The sequence below is a fragment of the Desmodus rotundus genome, chromosome 8 (genome assembly GCF_022682495.2).
Source record: "Desmodus rotundus isolate HL8 chromosome 8, HLdesRot8A.1, whole genome shotgun sequence".
Lineage (NCBI taxonomy): Eukaryota > Metazoa > Chordata > Mammalia > Chiroptera > Phyllostomidae > Desmodus > Desmodus rotundus.
Window position 1 is genome coordinate 77329789 of NC_071394.1, and position 16167 is coordinate 77345955.

Genomic DNA, 16167 nt, shown 5'->3' on the forward strand with positions numbered 1-16167 from the left:
CCTATCACCATGAGCTTATCTTAGCTGCACAAGAGGGTTTTAAGACCTGCCAGGTGCTATTAACAAAAGATGTTTATCACTTCCATAAAAGATAAGGCATAAAAGATCAATGAAAGACAAATTCATCTTTTGAAAGACACCTGAACACGTCACATTAAAGTCTGAAACACAGAGGAAGAGTTTGATAGTGAAAAATCAGTTCTCCGCAGTTAAAATCAGCAGGCTCTGTCGTTGTGAACATTCCCCAGGCTGCTAACAAACAAACAAACATCAACAAGGGATGAGTCTCCAGAAGAGCAATGAATGACCTGTGCAAGCAGTTTCATATAGTTAACACAAGTCCTTATTCCCATCTGTGGTTCCCAATAAGGATTTTCCTGCTTTAGCCCACTCACTAAATATGCAGCTGGGATATCTCCAATTGCTTCAGCTAAGTTCTACCTGCTACACAATCCACCCTCCCACTCCCACCTGCTAGGGGAAGGAAGAAAGACTGCTAAAAGTTTCTGATATTTCATGGTTAACCACCTTAACCTGGTCACACTTTATTGCTAATTTTATGAGACAAAGAAAGTTCTTTAGAAATGTAAGCCCCAAAACTCTCCTGGTTAATACCCAAGAAAGCCCTTGCTAATTGGAAGTGATGGCACAATAAGGTTCCAAATCAGGCTCTAGGCAAGTTCTAACAAAGAGCAGGCTGGCTATCTGACACCTATACCCTCTTCCAACTCCCACCCAAGTACTAACCAGGCCAGACCCTGCTTAGCTTCCGAGATCAGACGAGACTGGGCGCGTTGAGGGTGCTATGGCCATACACTACTCTCTTCTAACTCTTTAAAAAAAAAAATTTTTATATATTTTGGAGATCAGGCCCTTGTCTGAGGTATCATTAGCAAATATGTTTTCCCATACTGTTGGTTCTCTTTGCAATTTGGTGCTGTTTTCTTTAGCCATGCAGAAGCTTTTTATTTTGATGAGGTCCCACTTGTTTATTCTTTCCTTTATGTCCCTTGCTTTAGGGGACATGTCTGTGAGGATGTTGCTGCATGGAATGTCTGAGATTTTCCTGCCACTGTTTTCCTCGAGGACTTTTATGGTGTTACAACTTATATTTAAGTCTTTTATCCATCTTGAGTTTATTTTCGTGTATGGCGTAAGTTGGTGATCGAGTTTCACACGACTCCACTCCAGGAAGACAAACAACCCAATTAAAAAATGGGCAAAGGACTTGAACAGACACTTCTCCAAGGAAGACATACAGAGGGCCCAAAGACATATGAAAAGATGCTCAGCATCACTAGCCATCAGGGAGATGCAAATTAAAACCACAATGAGGTACCATCTCACACCAGTCAGAGTGGCCAGCATAAACAAATCCACAAACAAATGTTGGAGAGGATGCGGAGAAAAGGGAACCCTAGTGCACTGTTGGTGGGAATGCAGACTGGTGAGGCCACTGTGGAAAACAGTATGGAATTTCCTCAGAAAACTAAAAATGGAACTGCCCTTTGACCCAGCAATTCTGCTGCTGGGATTATACCCTAAGAACCCTGAAACACCAATCCAAAAGAACCTGTGCACCCCAATGTTCATAGCAGCACAATTTACAATAGCCAAGTACTGGAAGCAACCTAAGTGCCCATCAGCAAACGAGTGGATCCAAAAACTATGGTATATTTACACAATGGAATTCTACGCAGCAGAGAGAAAGAAGGAGCTTACACCCTTTGCAACAGCATGGATGGAACTGGAGAGCATTATGCTAAGTGAAATAAGCCAGGTGGTGAGGGACAGATACTATATGATCTCACCTTTAACTGGAACATAAGCAATAGAAGAAAAAAGCAAACAAAATATAACCAGAGACATTGAAGTTAAGAACAATCTAACAATAGCCAGGGGGGAGTGGGGTGGGGACAGTGGGAAGAGGGGATTACAGGAACTACTATAAAGGACACATGGACAAAATCAAGGGGGAGGGTAGAGGTGGGGGAGGGAGGTGGGTTCAGCTGGGGTGGGGTGGAGGGATGGGGAGAAAAGGCACACAACTGTAAATTTTAAAAAAATTTTAAAATTTAAAAAAAAATTTTTTTGGTTTTTCTACATTCCCTTATAAAACAGGGAGTAAGGATCCTGAATGCAGGTCTTCCTATCTCCTCTTTCAACTTTCAATTTCCTCCATCCCCAACTACTCACCCCTGCAGAATATGTTCTCAAAAAGAGAACATAATCTCAAAATCATTTAAAAAGATTGCTCAGTCCTGGTTGGTGTGGCTCAGTGGATTGAGCACTGGCCTGTGAATGTTACACTGGTATATTGTACTCAGACTAGGACTTGAACAGCAACAGAAAAAAAAAAAAAAGTGCCACATAGAAAATTTCAGTTCACAAAAAATTTACAGAAAAACAAAAAGATCATTTCTGAAACCCTGGCACTGACTATTTATCCAGCATCTCCAATCCAATGATGTTCTGTGAATGGGGAAAAAAAGAAAAAAAAACCACCAGCAGCAGCAGCAAGCCTGGTGAAAATGCCACTTTATCACACACAAAAAACCCTCAAAACCATGTTCTATGTGTAAACTCCTGCTGGCAAGAATCTAAACCAGGGTGGGGATAAATGATAATGGGGAAAAAAAACAATAACAAATAAGCTATTTTTAAAAGAAGATTCTAAACCAGTCCTGTGGGCTGAATGAAGCACCATGTACCCTCAGACCAGCACTAATGCTACATCTACCAACAGTAATTCCTAGGTGCAATACGTACGGGGAAAAAAGATGTTTAGGACAATGAGGGAGACACCATAGAAACTGATGGCCAAAAGATAGGACCCTGGTAACATAATCCTTTCAATTCCCTCCTTTGAAGTTTCCCGAATTTGTCTGCAAATTAAATCACCTGGGGATTTTTTTTTTTTTCTTAAACTTCCAGCTCCCAGGCCATAGCCCAAACAAATTAAATCACAATCTCTGGACGTGGGACGTGGGCATCAGTACTTCTTAAAATCTGATCAGGTGATCAAGTGACTGCAACATGGTCAAATTTAGGAAACACTGCCCTTCTCCCACACACAGAGCTGTACTTGGCACTTGAGTGGGTGTCAAGTACACCCCATAAAAACATGCTATAATCAATTACTGCAAGTAGTGAGGAAAATGAAAATTCAAGGATAACCTCAAAACAGTTTGCTGTTCTCAGGACTGCTAGAGCAGGGGAAGAGGAGAGAAGGAAACAAAGGGACCAAAACACTGTCTCCATGCACTGGGAATCTGCATGTGCAAGCTGCACTCACATGTGGACATCAATGGACAGTTAAATGTCAAGTTCACACGAAAGAATTTCTCATGAATTATCTTGAGAAAAAGAGAAATCAAACTCCAGGATTTAAGAATCTCCTAGAGCAGAGGTTCTATAATTGTGTGTGTGGCAGTCATGGTTTTTTCATTTGCTTTTCAATGACACTCAAAACATCAGTAAGCAATTAAAACGAGGTAAATATCTGGAAAAAAAGCATACCAACAAGTGAATTAAGTAAAACAGATGATATTGATTCTAGAATAAGAGGGCCATTAATCATATAATGTGACTTCAAACTCAAAACAAAAGCAAGACACTGGAAGGAGAGATTAGTGGAAATTGTTTCATCATCTAAAAGCAATTTAGTGAAGACAGAAAGGTTTAATGCCTCTTATATTCATCTGCTCCAGAACACTCTCTGGGGCAGTAGTTATTAAACTCAGCTTCACATTGGAATCACCTGGGAAGCTAATAAACCCCCCGATACTCAGGCAAAGCTCAGACCAATTAAACTTCTAGGTGTGACGCAAGCATCAGTAATTTTTAAAGCTTTCCAAGAGATTCCAATGTGCAGACATGGTTGAGAAACCCTGTTCTAAGGCATTATAATCAATGTCAGAATAACACCTTAAGGCTTCTAACTGGGAATTTTAATAACAAAATCATCTTTAAAAGATTGCTCAGTCCTGGCTGGTGTGGCTCAGTGGACTGAGCACTGGCCTGTGAACTGAAACAGTGCCAGTTCAATTCCCAGTCAGACACATGCCTGGGTCGCGGGCCAGATCCCTGGTTGGGGGCGTGCGAGATGCAACCGATCACACATCAATGATTCTCTCCCTCTCTTTCTGCCATCCTTCCCCTCTCTCTAAAAATAAATAAATAAAAATCTTTTTTAAAAAAGATTGCTCATTTTTTTCTATTAAAAATACAGTGGAATGCGATCTACAGCTGATTCGAAACTAATGGGTTAATGAATAGAAAACAAATTCAGAAGATAAGCCACAACACATAAAACATTCTATATGGGGTAACAACACTTATCATTGTGAAAATAAATCCCATTATCTTGGCTTTATAACAGGGAGAATATGAATATACTTTTTACCATTAGGAAAGGATCCAATAGCAGCAGAAGGAATGCCAGCATATATTCCACGAAAACCACCAGCCTTATTAAATCCTTGGGGACTCTGCAGCCTCGTTTTAATGGTATCCAGTGGAAATAATATCAAGTCAACAGAGACACCTGCTACCCCACCAGCCTTAAAAAAAACACACACACAAAAAAAGTGGGGATAAGAAAAGGGAAAACAGGTCACAATAAAATAAGCTCTCTGCCATTTGGGGTAAGAATAAGAAGGTAGTCTTTAAAGCATTATTTCTCATCCCTCTCAGTTCATGGACTATGTGGCATAGGCAAAAGGCCTGCTAACTAAACAATGGGGAAACTGCCCTTATTGTGCTATATTTTCATATTGTAAATTTTAAAATAATTTTTAAAGTGAGTTTTAAATTTATTTTTTAATAAATTTTAAATTCATGTTTAATATTGTCACATGGCTCAAAAAAGTAAAAGTAAACAAGCAAACTCAGAAAGGTAAAGAGTTCCAAGTCTCCTTCCCTGTTCATAGTAATCAGGTAACCAATTTGACTGTTTTCTTATTGTATCCTTCCAAAGTTACCTTAGGCATATAGAAGCAAATATGACTATGTATTCTATTTTCCTCTTTAAAAATAAAAGGTGTATATAGTATAAACCGAGCTGAACCTTATTTTTTTCACTTAATTTATCTTGGTGATATTTCCATATCGGACCAAATGTCACATTTTTGTCCTTTTCATTAATGAGTGGTGAGTCTGCAGTAAGACATTTTTGGGGGTGGGGAGAATTCTGTTTTTAAACAGGTAATGATCCTTCTGAATCTAGATCTGTATTTTAAGAGTCATGTACATAAGGATTCCTATTTTGCGTATCTGAAAATCCCTTGATAAATGTTGTCATTAGGTGAAAACAATGGGAAAAAAAATAAGAGCTAAATTCCTAGAGGACATTAAAACCTGGCCCAAACTATGGTCACCTCCCAAAAGATGCTACGTTGCTTTGGAAAGCTGCACTTTAAAAAGTGCAAACGTCATGAGTACTTGCAGAATATGGAGAATATTTTAAAACTGGTTACCCCTTAGTCAAAGTGAAAAATATGAACTCAGTGTCAAAAAAAGGTCAAACACAAGGTCTTCAAGCATAGAAAGACGCGAATCAAAACCAGTTTACTGTATGCAGATGTAAGAATGACGACGAGGAAATTCTCACTGTTTCCTTTACGGGAATTCTTAAACTGAATTATCAACTTCTGCTATCTTTTGAATTTTGAACCACGTGACTTTATTACCTATTCAAGAGGTTAAATATATACATTAAATACTATATATTCCAAATATAGGAAAAAAAGAATTAGTATTATTCAACCATACAGGCAAAATTTCAAGTGATCAGCATGGAGACAATTGTAATTGAACAATTAAAAAAAAAAAAGAAATGATCAACTAGCTGTTTCCACCCCTTGGATTTACAAAGTGCTCAGGGGGTATGAAGCTTATTACCTGGCAAACACCCTCCGCTCTACTTAACACTCACAATAAAACCACCGCAAGCATTCATTGGAAAAATAAAACTACTCTGATGAGAAATCCAACAATTAACACAAGTAAATTATTTAAAATTACACTAGAAAATCACATTACCATAAACAGTAATACTATTATACTGTATGATCATGGTCTTTGATATGATCAAAGCCTGAAAGACGCGACAGAACCTCAAAGACCACGAAGGCCTACTCTGCAAAGGACCTAAAAAGATGTCACCAAAAGAACAGACACGTACCAGCAGGGAACCACACACGATAGTAGAGAACAACACATCATGCGGGATTCCTCTCTGGATAGAAAGATGACCTTTTCTAAGTCATGAAAAAGGTTCATAAGTTATGTAGAAAAGTTTTAAAAAGTCAACCTTTTTCAACATTTCCTCACTTATTTTTAAGGGGTTTTTACAAAAGCTATGTAAATACAATATTTTGCCAGCCTCTTCATTTTCTTGAAGCTCAGGAGAACTAAAAATCTGCTAAGAATGTCTGATATGATTGGATTCCTTTAAAACAAGCAGCACTTCATTATAACTTTCTCTTTATTCTTAGGGGAGGGTTCGGAGAGTGCTTGCGACCTACTCCTAAATTTTAACCAATAAGTTAACTACACGTTCAACCTCCTTGACTACTTTGCATGCATTGAATCTCTCCTAAGAATAAAATGACCAGATTCAAACTACTTATCTAGTAAAATATAAATGAAAAGTTACTAATTGCTTCTGCAGATTTTAAACTTCTGTGACTCGAATGTCATTTAAATTCATGACACTGAAAAAAAACAGGTAACAGAGTAGGAAGAATAAGAATACATATATATTTATCCGCAAAGCAACATATTCAAGATTTAAACAAAAACTTTAAGAAATGCTTATAATTTTACAACAGTGTTGTTTTGTTCATAATTGTATACAAAATATAGAAGCCAACATCAGTGGAATTACAAGAAACTCTACCAAATTCTTTTATTTTTTTAGTCTAAGAAATTTCTTTTATTTATCATCATTTTTCAAAAAGGTTATCAGGCAAATGATTAGTTTGAAGATTTATGATAGCTTACACTGAAAATGGTAAGTTAAGAACTAAACAAAATCCATCCTGGCTGGTGTGGCTCAGTGGATTGAGAGCAGGCCTGAGAACCAAAGTGTCACGGGTTCATTTCCTGGTGAGGGCACATGCCTGGGTTGCAGGACAGGTCCCCAGCAGGGGGAGCTCGAGAGGCAACCACACATTCATGTTTCTCTCCCTCTCTTTCTCCTTCCCTTCCCCCTCTCTAAAAAATAAATTAAAATCTTAAAAAAAAAAGAACTAAATAAAATCCAAAGATATAGAATATAACCCAGGTAACCAGTAAGCCTTACTACAGCATAACAATTTATTGCAACTTTGATATACTACAAATAAAATACACATCTCTACTACCCTGGCCAGGTGGCTCAGTTGATTGGAGCATCATCTCGTCCCCCAAAAACACTGCGGGTTCAGTTCTCAGTCAAGGCACATATCTGGCTTGTGGGTTCAGTTCCCAGTCCAACATGTATGGGAAGCAATTGATCAATGTCTCTCTACTTCTTTGTCTCTTCCTCTCTCTCTCTCTCTCCCCCCCCCTCCCTCCCTCCCTCCCTCTCTTAAAAGCAATGGAAAAAAAAGCCCTTGGGTAAGGATAAATATGTGTGTGTGTGTGTGTGTGTGTGTGTACATGCACTCCTCTACCTTAAGTTAAAAAATGTAAAAAATGCTGGCAGGCTATGGAGAAGTGTCTAATTAGTGCTTTGAAATTACTCTGGGAGTTGAAAAACATCAAGATCACATGCTATAAATTATTTCTCAAAAGAAGGCTGCACAACAACAGAAAAGAAATCACTGCTGCTCAAGTACAGGATGAAACCACCTAATTTAACTATGCAAACTCCTCACAGCCACTGGCCTGAACCAGAGCTGAGAAGATCCACCCGAAATACTAACACAGCTCCTCAGGAAACATCCCTCCTTGACAGCCGAGGTGTTCTCCACAATGGGGCAGCTCCTTGTTAAGTGAACTGCTGCTCCTGCTCCCTGGACACTTCTCTCCTCCTCATTCCCTCTCACTTGTCCTGCACTGCTCCTTGCCACTTCTACACTAATGGCGGAGTCACCTTTGTAAAACGCAAACTTCAATTTCATCTTGCCACTCTCCAGCTTATGTGTCCCCCATGGACTCAGTAGCCCACGGGATGAAGAACAAAATCCTTTGTAAGGCTCTGGAAGTTCTACCTCTCCACTCTCAACTCCACCATTTGCCCTTCTTGCTACCTTGAGCTCTCGTTTCCTCCAAGTCATCTGATCTTCCTCATTTCCAGGATGTTGTACAGCTATTGTCTAGTCCCCAAATCTAGAATTAGACCCTCTTGTTTCCACACACTGATGACAACTTCAATTCCATAACTGAGCATCTCACCACTAGATGAGGAAGATGCTCATAAAGATGATGTCTTTATGTCCCACTAGACTGCACAATCCATACCTATTGTCTTCACCAATATGTTCCCAGCACCAGTACAGAGCAGGCACTCAACTATTTGAATTATGTATGAATTAATGAATATAGGAAGGGGGTACTACCCATATTTTACAGGGTATGACAAGTCAACCTTATAAAACTATATCAAATTCTTAAAAATCGCTGAACACAGGACCAAGCAATTCCCAAAAGAAAAATATAAATGGCCAACAAAATTACGAAAAGATGCTTCCCCATCATTAATGAACTAATAAAAACAAATTAAAGCATTTTTCCAATAAAATTAGATAAGGTTAAAATATGAATAGTTATGGACATTGTAAAGAGAAATTATTAAAATCTGTTGGTGGACAATTAGGCAAAATGAAAATTTTAAATTAAAAACCTTTGATCCAGCTATTTTATTTCTAAATATTTCTCCCACAGAAATGCATAAATATACAAGAATGTTTACTACAGTGTTGTTTTGTGACAATAAAAAGCTAGAAATAACCTAAAGTTCTATCCCAGGAGTCTTGTTAGATAATCTTTGTTGCTGTTGTTAAATAAATTTTTATATCCAACTAGTGGATTGCCACACAGCCTTTAAAAGAATGAAGTTGTGCCCTGGCCAGGTGGCTCAGTTCATTGAAGTGTCGTCCCATACACCAACAAGTTGCGGGTTCAATTCCCATCAGGACATATATGTAGGTTGCAGGTTCGATCTCTGGTCAGTTGATCCACGGTTGGGGTACATACGGGAGACAATGGATTGATGTTTCTCTCCCATATCAAAGTTTCTCTTTCTCTCCCTAAAATCAGTAAATATACCCTCAGGTGAGGAATAAAAAAAAAAAGAGGTCATCTGAACTCACTGGCACAGAAACATATGCTAGATTCTAAAGTTAATCAAATTAACTACAGGGCAATATATACTATATAATCCTGACTTTTAAAGAAATGTGTATCTATTTCTACATGTATAGTTAGAAGTCCAGAAGCAGACACAGTAAATTACTAAAACTTATTACCTCTGTGGAAAGAGATTCAAGATAAGGAGTATTTTTACTATCTTGTTAATATTTGTCTTGTTCAGGTTTTGTAATGAGTATATGTGAACATATAAAACATGTAAACAAACATATAAACATATAAAGACATATAAAAGTAAAGCTATTCAAAGTTAATGCTTCATCAAAAAAAAAAAAAACAACCCCTAACTCACTGGTTACATTTAGTATGCAGTGAGCACTCAGTAAGGGGTAACTAAGAACCCCGACCCATGGGCCGGTTTTAAACGACCTGTCCAGCCTCATTTCACACACTCTAACAAACCGTGAGCCTCCTCAGACCACTGTTTCCCAAACATGTCTTGAAACTTCTCATTTCTGTGCTGTTGCTTAGCTTTTGCTCTCAACTTAGAATGCTCTTCCTATGCCCATTGTCGCCTGTTCCTTTCCACCACACACACACACCCCTGCCAAAATCCTGTTGTTAAGGCTCTGACCAAATGCCACATTCTTTCTAAAGCCTTCCCCAGTCTTGCAGTGAGAATTAAATGCTACTCCCTTGACTGCCCCATATAACTTTGTTTTTATTTCAATTTTGGTATTAACCATTATGTCTGACATTAAAATCCTTCAGAGCAGAAGCCAGATCAGTCACCTCTACCCTCCTAAATATCTATTCCAGCACTTTGTAAGTAGCAGGGCTTCTGCGCTTGTTTGTTGTTTTGAATCAAATGAAAATGTGATGTTCAAAAAAACAAAAACTGCATTAACTCACTCTTTGGTTGTCCCTGTTGTGACCTGCCACAACACTTGTGGCAGTGAAAGCCGTAACACCTGCTGCTCTACTTTCTAACATTCTAGTTCCACCGATGGCACTACGGTACACTCACAGTGACTTCCCCCGATTTCCACTGCTCATCGTCACCTCCTGGTGGAAAAGACTGTAGGTTCCGTTTTGTTTAGTGAATGCAGTAATGGTTCTAGAATTTGACCTGAGTATTCTTCCATTTCACCAGAAATTTTCAGATTAAATATTGCCTAAAACCACAGCTTTGGCATCAGACAGACAGGCCTGGATTCTGTCTTAACTGGTCTCCTTAGGAAAACTATTTAAACTCCTATGCATAGTTCTTTATGTATGAAATGGGGAAAATAATAGTATTTATACTTCATAGAATTTTTGAGAATTAAATGACAGTAAATGAGAATTAAATAAAATTAAATGAGTCTGTTATATGTTTAGCAAAATGCCCACCCTTAATCAATTATCACTTAATGAGTTATTTTTAGTATTATGTAACTACAAATATCCTTCAAAGCTGGCTGATGCCACATTTCTGACATGCCAATATCAGATCATGCAAAAATCATGCAAAAGACTAAAATTATACTCATATATTAAATTTAATAAATTTACATATGAAATATGTAAATTCGAGTCTTTCATTAGCAATAATGAATTAAAAGTTCTCCTCAGGTTCTCTTCCCTGGACGAGAATCACCCACAGACTCACTCAACAGAAAGCCAAATCACGCAACGTGTGGCAGGAAAAATTCAGCAACTTCAAAAACCCGAGAAACACTAAAGTTCAAATTTCATTATAATCCTTGGACTTAAGTTTATGGATTAATATTTTTTTAAGACTACCCAAAAAAAGCAGAATACAAAATTGTAATGATAGGACTCTAGATGTGAAAAAAAATTGTATAAGCACATTAAAGTGCTGAGTAAATGGTTACTTTATGTCACCATTTGCAATTACATAGTTAATTTTTGTTTTATTTACAGTTTAACGTCTGCTTCTACTTGACTACAAATCCATGAGGGCAGGGACCATAGCTTTGAGGCACTTTTCCCAAGTACCAGAGCAAAAGCTAACAAATGTTTGGTTAAACAGGTAAAAGATACCTGATTTGTGAGGTGGAAAAACTATGGGTGTAACTCTATCTTTCCAAAACTTTGAATTTTCTCTAGACATTTCATTAATGTTACTCAAACTGTGTCATAAAAAAAAATTAGTATTTAAAATTTATATTTGGACACATATTATTTGGGTTGGAAATGATAACAAAAGCACATTAACAAGGGATTTCCAGCTAAATTGTCACATACTAAAACTTTCCCAGTACCCCTCTTATGCTGAAAGAAAAATAAAGGCAGGTGGTCCCATCTCTCAGTACTTGAGATGCAGAAGAAAATCCTCCATCATAGCTATGGTCCTAGGTGATTGATGGTCTGTCTCCAAGGATGCCTCACGTGCTCCACTAACTGATCAAAATTCAGAATATACTTGTGTCTAGGTGACTGCCTGCTCAACACAAAAGCAAGCAAAAAAGGTAGATCTGATCCCTCTGACTTAAGTGCCAAAATAAAACAAGTCACATATGAGGGGGAAGCAAAAAACACCTGGAATTATCTTCTGGAGGGTGGGCCCCTTATAGTATAGGCTTCCTGTTAGGTGAGTGTTCTAGGAAGTCATCTGTATCAGTGCACCAACTGGCATTGTTGTGAGAGGCTGTGTTCGGCTTCAGTGAATTTTTTTTGAAGACTCAACGCATTTGCCCATTTCATGATGGGTGATTTACCAGCGCACCTGCCCACACTGTGCTGAGTGTTCAGCAGTTTTTGACCAAAAATGGCATGGCCCCCCATGCCTCACCCTCCCAATTCATCTGATCTCACCCCAAGCAACTTTTTTTTGTTTCCCAGGATAAAAAAAGTCCTCAAGGGAAAACATTTTGCCAATGTGGAAGAGGTGAAACAAAAAATGGCAGAGGCACTAAAAGGCATCGAAACTGACAAGTTCAAAAATTGTTTTGAATAGTGGAAAAAAACATCTCAATAGGTGTACTGCATCAAATGGAGAGTACTTTGAAGGTGAGTGAAGTATGAATACACAGTTTTTTATAAATAAATTCCAGTTTGGGGGGGTTCCCCTCATAAAGGCAACCCTGAGAACATGAAGCCTCTTCCCAATTCCTTACAAATTTGGAGATAATGCTTCATTATCAGGTATTAATTTCCTTTTACTCCAGATTGAAGACTAAAGGGTTACCTTCCAGAAAGAATGATTTGGGATGAAGGACATTGAAAACTTCCCTTAACAATGTGTCCAATAACTTCATTCTTATCTTTTCTTCTGTTTACTCCACCTAAGACGCCCTGGCAACACACCCAGGCATAAGGGCAGGTCCAGTGAGCAGATACAACATGAGTATAATGTAAAAGCTTTTTCAGAAGCACCTCACTAAAGTAAGAAAAGAAAAATACAGCAGTCCTGGGACTTTGCACAGTACCGACACACATAAACCTCAGTTACAGGTCATCCAGTCCTCCAACACCATGGTTCAAATTACAGTATCAGAGTGACATTTTACAAAATTGGTAAAGGAGGGAAATGACCGACAAAGATGAAAGTACACCAAATACATGAAAAGTGATTAACAATGAAAGTGATACTCAAGTCCATATAGGTATAAATGGAGTTATGGCAGAAATAGCTGGCTGAGGGAATATTGTCATTTGAGACTCTAGATATGCAGCCAGAAGAACTTAGAGAAGGCAAACTCATCAACATCATGAGGAAAGTGTTTGTGATGAAAAGGATGAAGACTCCCAGAGGAAGTTAAGTCAGGGAAAATTTTCACAATAAAGGAACTTTGGGAAATACTCCCCAATATTGAAAGCACACAGGATAAAATGCTGGAAGTTGATCCAAACTTAGAAAGCAGTACGACACTTTGCCAAGGGATTAAAAAAAGATGTTTGTTCTATACTGTAAGTTATATGACTCTATGACAAGTACTCAAATTATTTTTGACACTTTTTTTTAACAAAGAAATACATTCTTAATGGTTCCAATGTTTTAAATTACAACGTCCTCAATATTAGTTGAGTATTTTTCATTTCTCTATACATTTGCAGTCAACAAGTAAAGTTTTTAATTTTTAACACTGTGAAGAATTTTTAAAGATCATTAAATTATCACTAACTTTTTCCATCAAGACCACTGTATGATTGCCACCTGCACATTCATTTTTACAGCCCTACGCTACCATGCAAAGGATGGCCTGTATTTTTCACTGCACAGCGCCCACACTTGCCAAAGTCCTTTTACTAACTACAACAAATTAAAGAGTTGCAACTATGTAACTGCGATTTAGGACTGCTTAAAAAATAACTATAGCAGGGATGTTTTTGATTTCATTCCAGAACAAGCCATGTGAGTAGATGGACTACAAGGTCAATGGAATAGTGAGGCACTGAAGGGCAGAGAAGAGAAGAATCAGGCAGGAAGAAAAAGGAATGTGAGAAAGGGTGTGCTATTTTTTAAAAAATCTGAAGTACTTTTTTGTATTTAAAAAAAAAAACAGAAGAAAAATGTATAAGCATACATCGTTTTACTGTGCTTTATTGAGCCTGACAGGTGTTTTTGTTTGTTTTACATTAAATGGAAGGCAAGACCCTCCCCTGGAGTCACTTTACTGCAATTCTCATTTTATTACAATGGTCTGGAATCAAATGCTAGTTTCTCTGAGGTCTGCCTGTAATGTTATATTCAAAATTATTTTGTATTCCCTTGCCAGGCAGCTCAGTTGGTTAGAGCATGATCCCGATATGCCAAGGTTTTAGGTTCAATTCCCAGTCAGGGCACATACAAGAAGCAACCATGAATACATAAATAAATGGAACAACAAACTGATGTTTCTCTTTCTCTCTCTCTCTCTCTCTCAAATCAATACATTAAACAATATTTTCAAATTACTTTGTATTACCTTGGAGAATTTCAAAGCACCTTTTCAAAAAATGAATGGAATACTATTTTTAATTAGGAATACTATTTTAATCTTTTTAATTAGCCATGAACAGATGTACATATGTACTGTACTATGTATTTTATTTTTTTAATCTCATAAGCATTTACATGTTATTGGCACTAGTGCTCTTCACAAGCACTAGTGCCAAGAGCCACTGAATAGTCTAGTCTACAAAATGCATCCACCATCATTTTCCTAACCATTCCTCTCCGGTTTAATGTGTACGTGGCTTCATATTATCTTTGCTGAGTTAAATGTTATGGACATCTTTAGGTTGCTAATACGTGGTCCCAAACTACCTCCCTAAAAGCAGGCACCAGTCAGTGCTCTCTGAGTACACTGTCTGCCGCAGGGCCTGCTTCCGCAGCACACACACTAAAACCGGAAATATACAGGGATTAGCATGGCCCCTGCTCAAGGATGACACACAAACTCATAAAGCGTTCCATATTTTGCCAAATAAACAAACAAGCAGAACAGACTCATAGATACAAAGAACATTTTGACAGTTGCCAGACTGGAAGGAGTTTGGGGGGATAGGTTAAAAAAAAAAAAAAGATTTTAGAAGTACAAATTAGTAGTTACAGAACAGTCATAGGGATGTAAAGTACAGCATGAAGAATACAGTCAATAATATTTCAATAACTGTGTATGGTGTCAAATGGGTATGAGATTTATCGGGATGATCACTTAGTAAGTTTATAATGTCTAATCACTGGGGTGTACACCTGAGACTAATAACAAAAAAAAAATGTCTATCACATGCCAGGCTCTGTACCTTCCTTTCTTTCTTTCTTTCTTTCTCTCATTCATTCATTCATTCATTCACAAGTTATGTTGAGTTCCTACAAAGTGTCAGGCACTGCTAACACAGTAGTAAGCAAAACAGTACTTCCTCAGGAGTACTCACCCTTCTCAAAGATGCTACCAACCTTAAAAAATGGCCACTCTATATGCACACCACTTTGATAATAAACCCTTCTACTAGCTTCCATTATGCTTCAAATAAAATCCAAATTCCTTCCCATGGCCCACACAGACTCACCCCTGCTGGCTTTGTATCCCTCTCCAGTTTTATCCACCCTATACTACTCTTACCCACTAGGCCTCAGCCACCACTTTAAACTCTTTAAAGTTTACCCTTTCCACCTAGGGGTTTCTCTAAGTGCTGCTTGCTCTGAACTTTGTGCCACATCCCCTCAAAATGTCTTGCCCCTTCCTATCCTTTAGATCTTTAAATGTCACGTCCTCAGAGGCTTCCTTGGTCACTCCATCTAAAGAAGGTTCTGCAATATCATTATATCACTATCCTACCTCAGTTCATTTCTTTCAGAGTATTGTTTTTTTTTAGTTTGGTTTGTTTGCCATCATATCTCCAAGGGTAATCAGAGCAGCCAGTGGGCAGAATACATGGCAGATAAACTGTGTGCTGAATGAATAAAATGATTTGTCTTTAGCTGGAATGAAATCTAACTTCCTTGAAACTTGTACCTTTTGACTCAAATTTTACCCTCTATATCTACATTTTAAAAATGCAAGTATACCTTTCACCATGTGTACTACACTTTAAATGAATTTTAAAACCACTGTCATTGTTAACTTGAGCACTCATGATTTTAGCAACTGGTACTGACTTCAGAGTCAGAATCAAGGAGCAGTTAGGGGCATGGGATCCCATGTTACATTGCCTGGACTGAAATCTGATCCCCAACAGACACATGAAATGGGTCTCACTTGTGTGGTTCTGGACAAGTTATCTAACCTCTCTGTAGCTCAGTTCCCTCATCTGGAAAAATAAAACAAGCCTTCAATTGTTTGACAGAATTAAATGAGACGGTGTAGGCGAAAAGCTCACCCCAGTTCCTGGCACAACAATGTTATCTGTCAAAACTACTACTGCTACCTCAACTGCTAG

General features: G+C 38.0%; 1 protein-coding gene and 1 pseudogene across 5 annotated transcripts in view; one reads left to right on the forward strand and one right to left on the reverse strand.

The window, feature by feature from the left end:
* Positions 1-16167, reverse strand: part of SLC25A26 (solute carrier family 25 member 26) — a 159119-nt gene that overhangs the window by 141810 nt on the left and 1142 nt on the right. For 4 of the 5 annotated variants that reach the window (XM_045192198.2, XM_053929642.1, XM_024556619.3 and 1 more), the window contains exon 2: positions 4406-4562. The exons of the other annotated variant lie outside the window; for it this stretch is intronic. In XM_045192198.2, the coding sequence (XP_045048133.1) occupies positions 4406-4562 (157 nt within the window). The remainder of the gene's footprint in view (positions 1-4405; positions 4563-16167) is intronic. 5 annotated transcript variants of the gene reach the window in all.
* On the forward strand, positions 14608-14707 carry LOC112301334 (U6 spliceosomal RNA; annotated as a pseudogene).